The following is a 16676-nucleotide window of genomic DNA, read 5'->3' as shown; positions in this document are numbered from 1 at the left end:
GGTCGGCCCGGTGCCGTTCAACGCCGCCTTCGTGGCGCGGTTGGTGCCGCGGCTCCGCTGGGCCGCGCTGCTTCAGGCGGCCGGAGAGCGTGAGTTTGCGGGGGGGGGACGGGGGCACCGGGGGGGCTCCGGTTTGGGGGGGGCACCGGGAGGGCTTCCGGTTTTGGGGGGGAACCGGCGGGGGGGGGGGGGGGGATGTTGGGGGGCCCGGGGGAGAACACCGAGGGGAAGAGCACCGGGGGGGGCTCCGGTTTGGGGGGGGGAAAACGGGGGGGGCGGGGTGGGGGGGAGGTGGAGGGTCCAAGGAGGGACAACGGGGGGACTCCGGTTTGCGGGGGGGGGGGGGACACGGGGGGGGGGGTGGGGGGTGTGTCCGGTTTCGGGGGTCTCCGATGTGTGTGGGGGGGGGGTGGTTCTGGTTTGGGGGGGGTCCCGGTTTGGTGGATCCCAGGTGGGGGGGCTCCAGTGGGGCTCCAGTTGGGGGGGGGGGGGGGGGGTGGTGATTTGGGGGGGGGGGGTGTGGGTGTTCGTGGGGGGGGTTTCACTGAGGGGGGGGGGCCATAAAGGTAAAGGGGTCCCGATTTGGGGGGGGGGGGGGCCTGGGGTACAGGGTGGTCTAGGGTTGGCGGGGGCGGTGGGGAGGCGGGGTCCCAATTTTGGGGGGGGTGTGGGGGGTGTCTCTGGTTTATGGGGGGGGCAGTTTAGGAGGGGGGGGGGGGGCAAGTTGAGGGGTCCGTAGTTTTTTTTTGGGGGGGGGGGGGGAAATCCCAGTTTGGGGGAGCCCCAAGTTGGGGGGTGCCAGTGACCTCTGCTTTTTTTGGGGGGGGGAGGTGGGGGGGGGAGCATTTTGGGGGTCCCACAGCCCCCCCACCACCACCTCATGTGCCCCCCCCCCCAAAAAAAAAGCTGGGGCACCCCTCGGAGCTGCCCCCCGAACCCGCCCCCGACTACGAGGGGGACGAAGCCTTTCTGCGGCGGGTGCACCACGTCCTGCTGGAGGTGAGGAGGGGGGGGGACACCCCAAAACCCTTGTTGTGGGGAGGGGGGGGGTTGTCCCCTTATACCCCCCCCCCCCCAAATGTGTGTGTGTGTCCCCCCCCCGCAGGTGGAGGTGCTGGAGGGGGTCCTGCAGTGCCCGGATTCGGGGCGTCGCTTCCCCATCTCCCGGGGGATCCCCAACATGCTGCTGAGCGAGGAGGAGGCCTAAAAAAAAACGGGGGGGGGGGGGGGAGCACCCCAAATTTGGGGGGGGGCCCCAAAAATTTATGCGGGGGTGTCCCCCCCCAAAAAAGAAAAAAAAAAAAAGGGGGTGTCTCCAAAGGAGTGTGGCAGCGTTACCCCCCCCTGCCTCCAAGGGGAATAAAGGGAATTATGGGAGACCCCGAAATGGGGGGGGGGGCTAAAAATGGGAAGGGGGGGGCAGAGGGGGGATGAGGGGACGGGGGGGGGGACGCACCCCAATTTCTCACAGCCCCCCCCCAGCCCCGGCTTTAAAGTGCCCAGATTTCCCCTTTTTCTGCCCCCCTGGTTTTGCTCTTAAAGCCTTGGGGGGGGGGGGTTTACCCCCAAAATCCCAATTTTGGGCCCCCCCCCCCGCCCCCCCCCCCAAATTCCCTTCCCCCCCCCCTCAAATCCCTCTTTTTTTTTTTTTTTTTTTTTCCCTTCTCTCCTTTTTCGCTCCAGAAAATCCCTTTCGTTTCTCAAAATCCCGTTTTTTCCCCCCATTTCTGAGCCGTCGTTCGGGCGCCGTTTTGGGGGGGGGGGGGTTTGTGGGGTTCCCCCCCCCCCCCCCAAATTTAATAAAAAAAAAACCCTTCATTTTTTAAATTTTTTTGTCGTTTTTTTTTTGGGGGGGCCGCCGTTGGGGGGATGTCAGCGGTTTGGGCCTTTTTTTTTGGCGGATCCTTCGGGAGAAGGCGGCCGGATGGAGGGGGACGTTGGTGGGGACGCGGGAGGAACCTGGAGGCATCATCCCGGCTTCCCGGGGGGGGGAACCCTGAGATGGTCTCCAGAGCTCCGGGAGAACCTGGAGGCATCAGCCGGGCTTCCAGGGGGACCCGGGGACATTGTTCGGGTGTCGAGGGGGGACCTGGGAGAACCCGGAGATGTCCAGGAGAACCTGGAAGAACCTGGAGATGTCCAGGAGAACCTGGGAGGAACCTGGAGGCATCATCTGGGCTTCCAGGGGGACCCGAGGACATTGTTCGGGTGTCGAGGGGGGACCTGGGAGAACCCGGAGACGTCCAGGAGAACCTGGAAGAACCTGGAGATGTCCAGAAGAACCTGGGAGGAACCTGGAGACGTTCAGGAGAACCTTGGAGGAACCTGAAGGCATCATCCAAGTTTCCGGGAGGACCTGGGGACATCAAGTGTCCAAGCGAACCCAAGAGAACATGGAGACGTCGACCAGGATTTCCAGGAGAACCTGGGAGGAACCTGGAGGCATCATCCAGGCTTCCAGGGGGACCCGAGGACATTGTTCGGGTGTCGAGGGGGGACCTGGGAGAACCCGGAGACGTCCAGGAGAACGTGGAAGAACCTGGAGATGTCCAGAAGAACCTGGGAGGAAACTGAAGGCATCATCCGGGCTTCCAGGAGGACCCGAGGACATCAAGTGTCCAAGGGAACCCAGGAGAACATGGAGATGTGGACCAGGATTTCTAGGAGAACCTGAGAGGAACCTGGAGGCATCATCCGGGCTTCCAGGAGGACCTGGGGACATTGTTCAGGTGTCGAGGGGGGACCTGGGAGAACCTGGAGACATCCAGGAGAACCTGGGAGGACCCTGGAGGCATCACCAGGGCTTCCAGGAGAACATGGGGACATCAGCCACGTGTCAAGCAGAACCTGGGAACATCGTCTGGGCTTCCCGAGGAACCCTGAGATGGTCTCCAGACCTCCGGGAGAACTTGGAGCCATCAGCCAGGCTTCCAGGAGGACCCGGGGACGTTGAGTGTCCAGGAGAACCTGGGAGGGACCTGGAGATGGTCCCTGGTCTCCAGGAGAATTGGAGATGGTCCCTGGTCTCCAGGAGAACCCAGAGATGGCCCATGGTCTCCAGGAGAATCGGAGATGGTCCTTGGTCTCCAGGAGAATCGGAGATGGTCCCTGGTTTCCAGGAGAACCCGGAGATGGCCCTTGGTCTGGAGAACCAGAGATGGTCCTTGGTCTCCAGGAGAACCCCGAGATGGCCCCTGGTCTCCAGGACAACCCAGAGATGGCCCTTGGCCTCCAGAACCTGGAGATGGTCCTTGGTCTCCAGGAGAACCCCAAGATGGCCCCTGGTCTCCAGAACCCAGAGACGGTCCTTGGTCTCCAGGAGAACCCGGAGACGGTCCTTGGTCTCCAGGAGAACCTGGAGATGGTCCCTGGTCTCCAGGAGAACCTGGAGATGGCCCGTGGTCTCCAGAACCCAGAGATGGCCCGTGGTCTCCAGGAGAACCCGGAGATGGCCCGTGGTCTCCAGAACCCAGAGATGGCCCTTGGTCTCCAGGAGAACCCAGAGATGGCCCCTGGTCTCCAGAACCCAGAGACGGTCCTTGGTCTCCAGGAGAACCCGGAGATGGCCCTTGGTCTCCAGGAGAACCCGAGATGGTCCCTGGTCTCCAGAACCCAGAGACGGTCCTTGGTCTCCAGGAGAACCCGGAGACGGTCCTTGGTCTCCAGGAGAACCCAGAGATGGCCCCTGGTCTCCAGGAGAACCTGGAGATGGTCCCTGGTCTCCAGAATCCAGAGATGGCCCTTGGTCTCCAGGAGAACCGGAGATGGCCCGTGGTCTCCAGAACCTGGAGATGGTCCCTGGTCTCCAGGAGAACCGGAGATGGCCCCTGGTCTCCAGAACCCAGAGATGGTCCCTGGTCTCCAGGAGAACCGGAGATGGCCCTTGGTCTCCAGGAGAACCCGAGATGGTCCCTGGTCTCCAGAACCCAGAGACGGTCCTTGGTCTCCAGGAGAACCGGAGATGGCCCCTGGTCTCCAGGAGAACCTGGAGATGGCCCTTGGTCTGGAGAACCAGAGATGGTCCTTGGTCTCCAGGAGAACCAGAGATGGTCCCTGGTCTCCAGGAGAACCGGAGATGGCCCCTGGTCTCCAGGAGAACCAGAGATGGTCCCTGGTCTCCAGAACCCAGAGACGGTCCTTGGTCTCCAGGAGAACCCAGAGATGGCCCTTGGTCTCCAGGAGAACCTGGAGATGGTCCCTGGTCTCCAGAACCCAGAGATGGTCCCTGGTCTCCAGGAGAACCCGGAGATGGTCCCTGGTCTCCAGAACCTGGAGATGGTCCCTGGTCTCCAGGAGAACCTGAAGATGGTCCCTGGTCTCCAGAACCTGGAGATGGCCCCTGGTCTCCAGGAGAACCGGAGATGGCCCCCGGTCCCCGGTCCCCGGTCCATGGTCTTCTCCAGCCCCCAGCGCCCCCGTCTCTGTTCCTCCTCCCACCGCCCAGAGCGGCCCCGCCCCGCCCGGAGCGGCCGCTCCGTCTCGTTCCGTCTCTATGGTCCTTTCCGGCTTTTGCGCCGGCGCCGCCGGACGTGACGTCATTGCGCGGCGGCGGCGGCCTGAGGCGGGAGCGGCGGTTGGAGCGGCGGGAGGGGCCGGTGAGGGCGGGGAGGGGGCGGGGGGGGGCCCCAGCGGTCCCCAAATGTCCCCAAATGTCCCCAGGGGTCCCCAAATGTCTCCGGTCCCCGTGTGCGTGTGTCCCCCCCCCCCGGCGCCCGCCCCTCCCTGTCCCCGCGTCCCCTCCCCCCCGCTGTCCCCTCCCCCTCTGGCCTGTCCCCGGCTGTCGTGTGTGTCCGTCCCGTCCCCCCCCCCGGCTGTCGTGTGTCCCCCCCACTGTCCCCGTGTCCCCCCCCCACTGTCCCCGTGTCCCCCCCTCACCGTCCCCGTGTCCCCCCCCCACTGTCCCCGTGTCCCCCCCCTCACCGTCCCCGTGCCCCCCCCACCGTCCCTGTGTCCCCCCCCACCGTCCCTCTGTCGCCCCCCACTGTCCCCGTGTCCCCCCCTCACCGTCCCCGTGCCCCCCCCCACCGTCCCCATGTCCCCCCACCATCCCCGTGTCCCCCCACACCGTCCCCGTGTCCCCCCCCCGCTGTCCCCGTGTCCCCCCCTCACCGTCCCCGTGCCCCCCCCCACACCGTCCCCGTGTCCCCCCCGCGCTGTCCCCGTGTCCCCCCCCACCGTCCCTGTGTCCCCCCCACACTGTCCCCGTGCCCCCCCCACCGTCCCTCTGTCCCCCCCTCACCGTCCCCGTGTCCCCCCCACACCGTCCCTGTCCCCCCCCACTGTCCCCATGTCCCCCCACCATCCCCGTGTCCCCCCCCACCGTCCCTGTCCCCCCCCACACTGTCCCCGTGTCACCCCCTCCCCATCCCCGTGTCCCCCTGCCATCCCCGTGTCCCCTCCCCATCCCCGTGTCCCCTCACTGTCCCCCTGTCCCCTCACCATCCCCGTGTCCCCTCCCTCACCGTCCCTGTGTCCCCTCTCTGTCCCCATGTCCCCTTACCATCCCCGTGTCCCCTCTTCCCCTTTCTGTCCCCATGTCCCCTCACCATCCCCGTGTCCCCTCACCGTCCCCGTGTCCCCTCTCTGTCCCTGCGTCCCTTCACCATCCCCGTGTCCCCTCACCGTCCCCATGCCCCCTGGCCATCCATGTGTCCCCCTCATTGTCCCCGTGTCCCCCTGCCATCCCCCTGTCCCCTCACCGTCCCCGTGTCCCCTCTCTGTCCCCATGTTCCCTCACTGTCCCCCTGTCCCCTCACCATCTCTGTGTCCCCTCTCTGTCCCCCTGTCTCCTCACTGTCCCCGTGTCCCCTCACCGTCCCCATGTCCCCCTGCCATCCACGTGTCCCCTCGCGGTCCCCATGTCCCCTCACCGTCCCCATGTCCCCTCTCTGTCCCCTTGTCCCCTCACCGTCCCCATGTCCCCGGGCCATCCCTGTGTCCCCCTCATTGTCCCCGTGTCCCCCTGCCATCCCCCTGTCCCCTCACCGTCCCCGTGTCCCCTCTCTGTCCCCATGTTCCCTCACCATCCCCATGTCCCCTCACTGTCCCCATGTCCCCTCACCGTCCCCGTGTCCCCTCTCTGTCCCCATGTCCCCTCACTGTCCCCATGTCACCTCACAGTCCCCGTGTCCCCCTGCCATCCCCGTGTCCCCTCTCTGTCCCCACGTCCCCTCCCCGTCCCCGTGTCCCCTCCCCGTCCCCGTGTCCCCTCTCTGTCCCTGCGTCCCCTCACCATCCCCGTGTCCCCTCACCGTCCCCATGTTCCCTGGCCATCCCTGTGTCCCCCTCATTGTCCCCGTGTCCCCCTGCCATCCCCCTGTCCCCTCACCGTCCCCGTGTCCCCTCTCTGTCCCCATGTTCCCTCACTGTCCCCCTGTCCCCTCACCATCTCTGTGTCCCCTCTCTGTCCCCCTGTCTCCTCACTGTCCCCGTGTCCCCTCACCGTCCCCATGTCCCCCTGCCATCCACGTGTCCCCTCTCTGTCCCCCTGTCCCCTCGCGGTCCCCATGTCCCCCGGCCATCCCTGTGTCCCCCTCACTGTCCCCGTGTCCCCCTGCCATCCCCCTGTCCCCTCGCCGTCCCCGTGTCCCCTCACCATCCCCATGTTCCCTCACTGTCCCCATGTCCCCTCTCTGTCCCCCTGTCCCCTCTCTGTCCCCATGTCCCCTCTCTGTCCCCCTGTCCCCTCACAGTCCCCGTGTCCCCCTGCCATCCCCATGTCCCCTCACCGTCCCCGTGTCCCCTCACAGTCCCCGTGTCCCCTCACCATCCCCCTGTCCCCTCACTGTCCCCATGTCCCCTCACTGTCCCCATGTCCCCTCACTGTCACCGTGTCCCCTCACCGTCCCCCTGTCCCCTCACCGTCCCCATGTCCTCTCACAGTCCCCGTGTCCCCCTGCCGTCCCTGTGTCCCCTCACCGTCCCCATGTCCCCCGGCCATCCCTGTGTCCCCCTCACTGTCCCCGTGTCCCCCTGCCATCCCCCTGTCCCCTCACCGTCCCCGTGTCCCCTCACCATCCCCCTGTCCCCTCACCGTCCCCATGTCCCCTCACAGTCCCCGTGTCCCCCTGCCATCCCTGTGTCCCCTCACAATCCCCGTGTCCCCTCACCGTCCCCATGTCCCCTCACCGTCCCCATGTCCCCTCACAGTCCCCGTGTCCCCCTGCCATCCCTGTGTCCCCTCACCATCCCCGTGTCCCCTCACAGTCCCCACGTCCCCTCACCGTCCCGCTGTCCCCTCACCGTCCCCCTGTCCCCCTGCCATCCCCATGTCCCCTCACCATCCCCGTGTCCCCTCACCGTCCCGCTGTCCCCTCACCGTCCCGCTGTCCCCTCACCGTCCCGCTGTCCCCTGGCCGTCCCCACGTTCCCGCGTCCCCTCACTGTCCCCGTGTCCCCGCAGGCGCCATGTCCTCGACCTCGCAGAAGCACCGGGACTTCGTGGCGGAGCCGATGGGGGAGAAGCCGGTGGGGACCTTGGCCGGGATCGGGGACGTCCTGGGCAAGAAGCTGGAGGAAAAAGGCTTCGACAAGGTGGGGACACCCTGGGGACACCTTGGGGACACCCTGGGGACACCTTGGGGACAGCCTGCCCCGGGGAGGGGGTGCCGTGGGGACAGGGCCATCTTTGGGAGGTGGCACAGGGGGGAGGGGGGGTGGCCCTGGGGGGGGGGTGTCTGGAGGCCGGGGGGTGCCACCGAGGGGACAGGGGTGTCCCCAAGCGGGACGAGGTTGTCACCAAGGAGACAGGGATGGCCCCAGGGGGGGTCCCCAGGGATGTGGGGGGGGGGAGTCCCCGAGGGGGTCCCCGGGGGGGGGAGAGTGTCACCGAGGGGACAGGGGTGGCCCCAAATGGGGTCCCTGGTGATGTGGGGGTGTCACCGAGGGGAGGGAGGTGACCCTGGGGACACGGCGTTTGCAGGGGATTGTCCCTGGGGACGTCTCCCCGGGGGACGTGAGGCCACTCTTAGGGACACGGGGGGGGGACAGGGGGTGTGCCACCCCCCCCGGTGACATCCTTGTCCCCCCATGTCCCCCCCCCACACACATGGGGCCATTCTGAGGGTGACGGTGTGGCGACAGGGGGGGGTTGCCAGCCCCGTGGTGACATCCCTGTCCCCCCGGGGGACGTGAGGCCACTCTTAGGGACACGGGGGGGGGGACAGGGGATGTGCCACCCCCCCAGGTGACATCCTTGTCCCCCCGTGTCCCCCCACACACACACGTGGGGCCATTCTGAGGGTGATGGTGTGGCGACAGGGGGGGTTTGCCAGCCCCGTGGTGACATCCCTGTCCCCCTGGGGGACGTGAGGCCACTCTTAGGGACACGGGGGGGGGACAGGGGATGTGTCACCCCCCCCCGGTGACATCCTTGTCCCCCCATGTCCCCCCCCCCAACACATGGGGCCATTCTGAGGGTGACGGTGTGGCGACAGGGGGGGTTTGCCAGCCCCGTGGTCACATCCCTGTCCCCTTGGGGGACGTGAGGCCACTCTTAGGGACACGGGGGGGGGACAAGGGATGTGCCACCCCCCCCGGTGACATCCTTGTCCCCCCGTGTCCCCCCCCCACGGCGTTATATGGGGCCATTCCTATGGCCACAGTGGGGTGATGGGGGTTTGCCAGCCCCGTGGTGACATCCCTGTCCCCCCGGGGGACGTGAGGCCACTCTTAGGGACACGGGGGGGGGACAGGGGGTGTGCCACCCCCCCAGGTGACATCCTTGTCCCCCCATGTCCCCCCCCCAGTCACACGTGGGGCCATTCCGAGGGTTACAGTGGGGTGATGGGGGTTTGCCAGCCCCGTGGTGGCATCCCTGTCCCCCCGGGGGACGTGAGGCCACTCTTAGGGACACGGGGGGGGGACAGGGGGTGTGCCACCCCCCCCGGTGACATCCTTGTCCCCCCATGTCCCCCCCCCAGTCACATGTGGGGCCATTCCGAGGGTTACAGTGGGGTGATGGGGGGTTTGCCAGCCCCGTGGTCACATCCCTGTCCCCCCGGGGGACGTGAGGCCACTCTTAGGGACACGGGGGGGGGACAGGGGATGTGCCACCCCCCCCGGTGACATCCTTGTCCCCCCATGTCCCCCCCACACACACATGGGGCTATTCTGAGGGTGATGGTGTGGCGACAGGGGGGGTTTGCCAGCCCCGTGGTGACATCCCTGTCCCCCTGGGGGACGTGAGGCCACTCTTAGGGACACGGGGGGGGGGACAGGGGATGTGCCACCCCCCCCGGTGACATCCTTGTCCCCCCATGTCCCCCCCCCAGGCACACGTGGGGCCATTCCGAGGGTTACAGTGGGGTGATGGGGGTTTGCCAGCCCCGTGGTCACATCCCTGTCCCCCCGGGGGACGTGAGGCCACTCTTAGGGACACGGGGGGGGAACAGGGGGTGTGTCACCCCCCCCCGGTGACATCCCTGTCCCCCCGTGTCCCCCCCCCGCGGCGTTATATGGGGCCATTCCGAGGGTTACAGTGGGGTGATGGAGGTTTGCCAGCCCCGTGGTGACATCCCTGTCCCCCTGGGGGACGTGGGGCCACACTTATGGACACGGGGGGGGGCAGGGGGTGTGCCACCCCCCCCGGTGACATCCCTGTCCCCCCGTGTCCCCCCCCCAGTCACACGTGGGGCCATTCTGAGGGTGACGGTGTGGCGACAGGGGGGGTTTGCCAGCCCCGTGGTGACATCCCTGTCCCCCTGGGGGACGTGAGGCCACACTTAGGGACACGGGGGGGGGACAGGGGGTGTGCCACCCCCCCCGGTGACATCCCTGTCCCCCCGCGTCCCCCCCCCGCGGCGTTATATGGGGCCATTCCGAGGGTTACAGTGGGGTGATGGGGGGTTTGCCAGCCCCGTGGTGACATCCCTGTCCCCCCGGGGGACGTGAGGCCACTCTTAGGGACACGGGGGGGGGGGACAGGGGATGTGCCACCCCCCCAGGTGACATCCTTGTCCCCCCGTGTCCCCCCACACACACACGTGGGCCATTCTGAGGGTGATGGTGTGGCGACAGGGGGGGTTTGCCAGCCCCGTGGTGACATCCCTGTCCCCCTGGGGGACGTGAGGCCACTCTTAGGGACACGGGGGGGGGACAGGGGATGTGCCACCCCCCCAGGTGACATCCCTGTCCCCCCATGTCCCCCCCCCCACACACATGGGGCCATTCTGAGGGTGACGGTGTGGCGACAGGGGGGGTTTGCCAGCCCCGTGGTGACATCCCTGTCCCCCCGGGGGACGTGAGGCCACTCTTAGGGACACGGGGGGGGGACAGGGGGTGTGCCACCCCCCCAGGTGACATCCTTGTCCCCCCATGTCCCCCCCCCAGGCACACGTGGGGCCATTCCGAGGGTTACAGTGGGGTGATGGGGGGTTTGCCAGCCCCGTGGTGACATCCCTGTCCCCCCAGGGGACGTGAGGCCACTCTTAGGGACACGGGGGGGGGACAGGGGGTGTGTCACCCCCCCCCCCCCGGTGACATCCCTGTCCCCCCCCCCAGGCCTACGTGGTGCTGGGGCAGTTCCTGGTGCTGCGCAAGGACGAGGAGCTGTTTCGGGAGTGGCTGAAGGAGACGTGCGGGGCCAACGCCAAGCAGTCGCGGGATTGTTCCGGCTGCCTGCGGGAATGGTGCGACGCCTTCCTCTGAGTCCCCGGCGCCCCCCCCCGCCCCCCCCCCATCTTCCCGGCACCCCAAAACCCCCCCCCCACCCCCCAAACCCACCCCCACCCCCCCAGCCTCAGCCAAAACCCCCCAACGTCCCACAGACTCCGGCTCCCCCAAACATCTGGGGACGGCAAGAATTGGGGGGGGGGTCCCCAGAGCCCCCCCCCCTCCCCCAACACCCTCCCGGGCACCCCAAAACCCCCCCCCCGCCCCCGGCACCCAAAAATCCCCCCCCCCCCCCAAAAATCACCCCCAACCGCCCGACAGATTGTGGCTCCCACAACCCTGGGGGCAGCAGGGACTCGGGGGGGGGGGGTGTCCCCCCAAACTGTCCCCCCCCCCACCTCGGGCACCCCACATCCCCCCTTCCGGGTGCCCCCCCCACCCCCAGCACCCCAAAATCCCCACAAACAACCCCAAAACCCCCCCCTTCAGGAGCCCCCCCAGACACCCAACAGGCTCCAGCTTCCCCCCCCCGCCGCCACACCTGGGGGCAGCAGGGACTGGGGGGGGGGGGGGGGGGGTGTGTGTCCCCAAACCTCCCCCCCCCCCGCACCCCAACCCCCCCCCCCAGGGTTTGGGGGCTCCCCAAAACCCCCCCGGGGACCCCAAAATCCCCCCCCCCCCCCCAGGAAACGGTGGCTTTGGGGGCAGCGGGATGGGGGGGGCCAAACGCCCCCCCTTCCCATCTGGGGACCCCCCCAAACTCTGGTGCTGCCCCCCCCCCCCCCGGGGGGGCCCCCCCAGACCCATTTCGGGGCTCCCCCCACCCCCCCCCCAAAGCCACCCCAGGGGGCTGCTCCCCCCAATCACCCCCAAATCACCCAGGGGGGGGGTTTGGGGGGACCCCAACTCCCCCCTTCCCCCCCCCCCCCCCGCCCCCCCCGCCCCCCGCCGGGGCTGCGCTGACACTGCCCCTCCCCCCCCCCCCCCCGGGGAGGGGAATTTCGGGGCGTTTTGGGGGGAAATTGTGTCATTTTGGGGGTGTGCGTGTGTCCCCCCCCCCCAATTTGTTTGTAAAAGGGTTTTCTAAACAATAAAGGTTTTGCTGTGCTGGATCCTGCCCGGGGGGGGCAAGTGGGGGCGCGGGGGGAGGTGGGAATTGGGGGGGGGGGAGGGGGGCAATTGACACCCCCCCCCGGGGGCTTTATGGGGGCCCGGTGAGGCAGCGAGTCCTCCAGAGCAGAAGAGTGCGTCCTCCAGGCGGCCTAGAGCGGCCGCGAAGCGTCCAGAGCAGCCGAGTGGGCGGCCTAGAGCGGAGTCCTCCGGAGCAGACGAGCTCGGCCTCCAGGCGGGCTAGAGCGGTCGCGAGCCTTCCAAAGCAGACGCGTGCGACGGCCTAGAGCGAAGTCCTCCAGAGCAGAAGAGTGCGTCCTCCAGGCGACCTAGAGCGGCCGCCAATCGTCCAGAGCAGCCGAGTGGGCGGCCTAGAGCGCAGTCCTCCAGAGCAGCCGAGCGCGGCCTCCCGGCGGCCTAGAGCGGCAGCGAAGGGCACTTCCGCGTCGACGGCGGCTTCTCCCGGTTCTCGGCCATGCCGGAGGCCGCCGCCCCCCCGCGTCGCCGCCGCCGCCGCCGCCCCCCCCCCAAACCCGCTTTTCACCCGGTGGCTGCGGGAATGGCGGGACGAAGCGGCCGGGACGCGGGTCCGGGGGGTCTACGAGCGGGTGGGTGAACGGGGAAGGGCGTCCCCGGGAGGGGGGCGGGATTCGGGAGGGTCCCGGAGGGTCTTCGAGGTCTCCCGGGGGGGGTTCCCGGTGGGGGGGGCGGGGGTCCCTGTGGGTCCGGGAAGCCCCAGGGGGTGTCGGGGGGGGTGTTTCGGTGGGTCGCGGGGGGACCCACCGTGTCCCCCCACCCGCCCCCAGGCTCTGCGCTCCCTGGCCCGGTACCCGCTGCCGCTGCGCTCGGGCCGGGCCGCCGCCATCTTGCAGCACTTCGGCCCCGCCCTCTGCCGCCGCCTCGAGCTGCGCCTGCGTCAGCACCGCGCCGGTGGGCGGGGCCCGGGAGGGGCGGGGCCTCGGAGAAGGGGCGGGGCTTGGCAGGGGGCGGGGCCGCGGGGTGGGCGGGGCTTGGGGGGGCAACGCCGGCCTCTGCCGCCACCGGGGGCGGGGCCTCGGGGGGGGGGCGGAGCCTGGTTGTGGGCGGGGCGTGGGCAGTAGAGGGGCGGGGTTAATGGGGTGGGCGGGGCTTCCAGAAGGGGAGGGGTTTCGGGGGAGGGGGCGTGGCCAGGGTGGGAGCTCGGGGGTGGGCGGGGTCTGGGAAGAGGGCGGGGCCGCACGTGGGTGGGCGGGGCTTTCGTGGGGGAACCGCCGTGAGTGGTTTGAGGCCTGGGGTGGGCGGGGCCTCATCGGGGGGGTGGGGCCGGAGTGGGTGGAGCCTGGGTGGGTGTGGCTGTGGGCGGGGCTTGGTCGTTTGCACGGTGACCCCGCCGCTGATTTGCATCCTGATTTGCATAACGCCCCCACCCCCACCCCCCCCAGAGCAAGGCCTCGCCCCCAGCCCCCCCGCAGGGGGGAGGGGCGCGGAGCCCCCCCCGGCCCCGCCCACGGTGAGTGTCGTCATCGCCCCCCCCCCCCCCCCCCCGAAACGCCTGGGTCCCCCCCGGGGAATCCCTCACCCCTCCCCCACCCCCAGCGCCGCCCGTCACGTGACTACCGGCCCCTCCCCCGCTCGCGGGCCTATGCCCTCCTGATGGCCCTGCACCAGGTGAGGCGCTGGGAGGGGACTGGGAGGCACTGGGAGGGGACTGGGAAGGGACTGGGAGGCACTGGGAGGGGACTGGGGGCACTGGGATAGGACTGGGAGGCACTGGGAGGCACTGGGAAGGGACTGGGGGCACTGGGATGGGACTGCGAGGCACTGGGATGGGACTGGGAAGGGACTGGGGGCACTGGGAGGGCACTGGGATGGGACTGGGAAGAGACTGGGGGCACTAGGATGGGACTGGGAGGCACTGGGAGAGGACTGGGGGCACTGGGAGGGCACTGGGATGGGACTTGGGGCTCCGGGAGGGCACTGGGAAGGGACTGGGGCACTGGGATGGGACTGGGAAGGGCCTGTGGGCACTGGGAGGGCACTGGGATGGGAGTGGAGGCCCTGGGCAGGGACTGGGAAGGGCCTGGGGGCACTGGGAGGGCACTGGGATGGGACTGGAGGCACTGGGATGGGGGTTAGGTTCACTGGGAGGGCACAGAAAGGCGTAGGGATGGCACTGGAAGGGGACTGGGGTCACTGGGATGGGACTGGGAGGGACTGGGAGAGGACTGGGGTCACTGGGAGGGGACTGGGATGGGACTGGGAAGGGACTGGGGGCACTGGGATGGGACTGGGAGGCACTGGGATGGGACTGGGAGGGGACTGGGGCACTGGGATAGGACTGGGAGGCACTGGGAGGCACTGGGAAGGGACTGGGGGCACTGGGATGGGACTGCGAGGCACTGGGATGGGACTGGGAAGGGACTGGGGGCACTGGGAGGGCACTGGGATGGGACTGGGAAGAGACTGGGGGCACTAGGATGGGACTGGGAGGCACTGGAGAGGACTGGGGGCACTGGGAGGGCACTGGGATGGGACTTGGGGCTCCGGGAGGGCACTGGGAAGGGACTGGGGCACTGGGATGGGACTGGGAAGGGCCTGTGGGCACTGGGAGGGCACTGGGATGGGACTGGAGGCCCTGGGCAGGGACTGGGAAGGGCCTGGGGGCACTGGGAGGGCACTGGGATGGGACTGGGAGGCACTGGGATGGGGGTTAGGTTCACTGGGAGGGCACAGAAAGGCGTAGGGATGGCACTGGAAGGGGACTGGGGTCACTGGGATGGGACTGGGAGGGACTGGGAGAGGACTGGGGTCACTGGGAGGGGACTGGGATGGGACTGGGAAGGGACTGGGGGCACTGGGATGGGACTGGGAGGCACTGGGATGGGACTGGGAGGGGACTGGGGGCACTGGGATAGGACTGGGAGGCACTGGGAGGCACTGGGAAGGGACTGGGGGCACTGGGATGGGACTGCGAGGCACTGGGATGGACTGGGAAGGGACTGGGGGCACTGGGAGGGCACTGGGATGGGACTGGGAAGAGACTGGGGGCACTAGGATGGGACTGGGAGGCACTGGGAGAGGACTGGGGGCACTGGGAGGGCACTGGGATGGGACTTGGGGCTCCGGGAGGGCACTGGGAAGGGACTGGGGCACTGGGATGGGACTGGGAAGGGCCTGTGGGCACTGGGAGGGCACTGGGATGGGAGTGGAGGCCCTGGGCAGGGACTGGGAAGGGCCTGGGGGCACTGGGAGGGCACTGGATGGGACTGGGAGGCACTGGGATGGGGGTTAGGTTCACTGGGAGGGTACAGAAAGGCGTAGGGATGGCACTGGAAGGGGACTGGGGTCACTGGGATGGGACTGGGAGGGACTGGGAGAGGACTGGGGTCACTGGGAGGGGACCGGGGTGGGACTGGGAAGGGACTGGGGACACCGGGATGGGACTGGGGACACCGGGATGGGACTGGGAGGCACTGGGAAGGCACTGGGGTGGGAGTTGGGGCTCTGGGAGGGCACTGGGAAGGGACTGGGGGCACTGGGAGGGCACTGAGAAGGGACTGGGAGAGGACTGGGGTCACTGGGAGGGGACCGGTGGGGGGGGGGTGGGGTGGGGGGAGGGGCCCGGAGCTGAGCCGAAGACCCTCCCCCCCCCCAGAGCCCCTCCCCCCTGGCAGAGGCGGAGCTTCTGCGCCGGGCCCAGCCCCGCAGCCCCCGGCCCCTCCCCCCGGTGAGCGCCGTCAGTAGGGACCAGAGTGAACGAGGAAAAGTGTGTGTGTGTGGGGGCAAATCCACCCCTCCCCCCCCACCTTCCCCTGCCCCCCCCCTCGAGGGTCCCACGGGCCCCCCCGGGGGTGCTGGGGGAGGGGTGACGTGGTGGGTGTGTCCCCCCCCTCCCTCCTTCCCCCCCCCCCCCCCAACAGGCAGCGCTGGGGCCCCTCCTCCGCCGGGACCTGCTGCAGCGGAGCGGCCACCCCCCCCGGTGCGTCCGGGACTGGGACGGGACTGGGAGCACTGGGAGGGGACTGGGAGGCACTGGGATGGCACTGGGAGGGACTGGGACAGGACTGGGAGCACTGGGAGGGGACTGGGAGGCACTGGGACGGGACTGGGAGGCACTGGGAGGGCACTGGGAGGGGAGTCAGAGAACTGGGAGGCACTGGGAGGGACTGGGAAGGTCCTGGGGGGCACTGGGAGGGTACTGGGAGGGGAGTCAGGAAACTGGGGGGCACTGGGAGGGACTGGGAAGGTCCTGGGGGGCACTGGGAGGCACTGGGATGTCACTGGAGGCACTGGAAGGTCCTGGGGGGCACTGGGAGGGCACTGGGAGGGGAGTCAGGGAACTGGGAGGCACTGGGAGGGACTGGGAAGGTCCTGGGGGGCACTGGGAGGGCACTGGAGGAGCACTGGGAGAGCCTGGGGGGACACTGGGCGATACTGGGAGCCCCCCCGTGACATCCCCCCCCCCCCCCCCCAACCTCGCTGACCCCCCCCCAGGTACTCGCTGACCCCGCGGGGTCAAATCCTGGCCCAGCGATTGGCTGACGCCGCCCCCGCGGCCCCGCCCCCCCCCGGGGGGACCCCGGCGTCCGAGGGGGGGGGGCCTCTGGCGGCGGGGGGGGGACACACCCCTCCGCCCTCCCCCACGTGAGTCACCCGGGGCGGGGGGGAGGGGGACCTATTTGGGGGGGGGGGGGGGTGAGGTCACGGATGCCTGGGGCACTGGGAGGCACTGGGAGGGGACTGGAGGGCACTGGGAGTCGTTAGGAGGGGACTGGGGGCACTGGGAGAGCACTGGGATGGGACTGGAGACCACTGGGAGGGAACTGGGGAGGACTCAGAGGCACTGGAAGGGTACTGGGGTGGAACTGGAGGGTACTGGGAGTCATTGGGAGGGGACCGGGGGGACTGGGAAGGGACTGGAGCACATGGGGAGGCACTGGGAGGGGACTGGGTGGCACTGTGAGGGACTGGGAGGG

General features: G+C 69.0%; 3 protein-coding genes across 3 annotated transcripts; all 3 read left to right on the top strand.

The window, feature by feature from the left end:
* Window positions 1-7: 7 nt before the first annotated feature.
* TRMT112 (tRNA methyltransferase activator subunit 11-2) lies at window positions 8-1255 on the top strand (the record flags this gene model as incomplete). Its single annotated transcript, XM_063322059.1, has 3 exons — window positions 8-98; window positions 920-999; window positions 1106-1255. Coding segments are annotated over 3 exons (273 nt in total), but the record flags the coding sequence as incomplete, so codon positions are not given.
* Window positions 1256-4442: 3187 nt separating this feature from the next.
* BANF1 (BAF nuclear assembly factor 1) lies at window positions 4443-10867 on the top strand. Its single transcript, XM_063322058.1, has 3 exons — window positions 4443-4595; window positions 7403-7533; window positions 10501-10867. Exons 1-3 carry the CDS (start codon window positions 4493-4495, stop codon window positions 10645-10647), a joined length of 381 nt encoding a protein of 126 aa, XP_063178128.1. The 5' UTR covers window positions 4443-4492; the 3' UTR covers window positions 10648-10867.
* Window positions 10868-11814: 947 nt separating this feature from the next.
* Window positions 11815-16344, top strand: MUS81 (MUS81 structure-specific endonuclease subunit; the record flags this gene model as incomplete). The annotated part of the gene is made up of 8 exons (XM_063322057.1): window positions 11815-11825; window positions 12029-12329; window positions 12528-12651; window positions 13143-13210; window positions 13297-13368; window positions 15356-15466; window positions 15621-15679; window positions 16195-16344. Coding segments are annotated over exons 1-8 (896 nt in total), but the record flags the coding sequence as incomplete, so codon positions are not given.
* Window positions 16345-16676: the final 332 nt, after the last annotated feature.

Source organism: Chroicocephalus ridibundus, unplaced genomic scaffold (assembly GCF_963924245.1).
Source record: "Chroicocephalus ridibundus unplaced genomic scaffold, bChrRid1.1 SCAFFOLD_783, whole genome shotgun sequence".
In the NCBI taxonomy this organism is placed as follows: domain Eukaryota; kingdom Metazoa; phylum Chordata; class Aves; order Charadriiformes; family Laridae; genus Chroicocephalus; species Chroicocephalus ridibundus.
The sequence above is the reverse complement of the archived record's forward strand: the minus strand, read 5'-3'. Positions and strand labels throughout refer to the sequence as shown.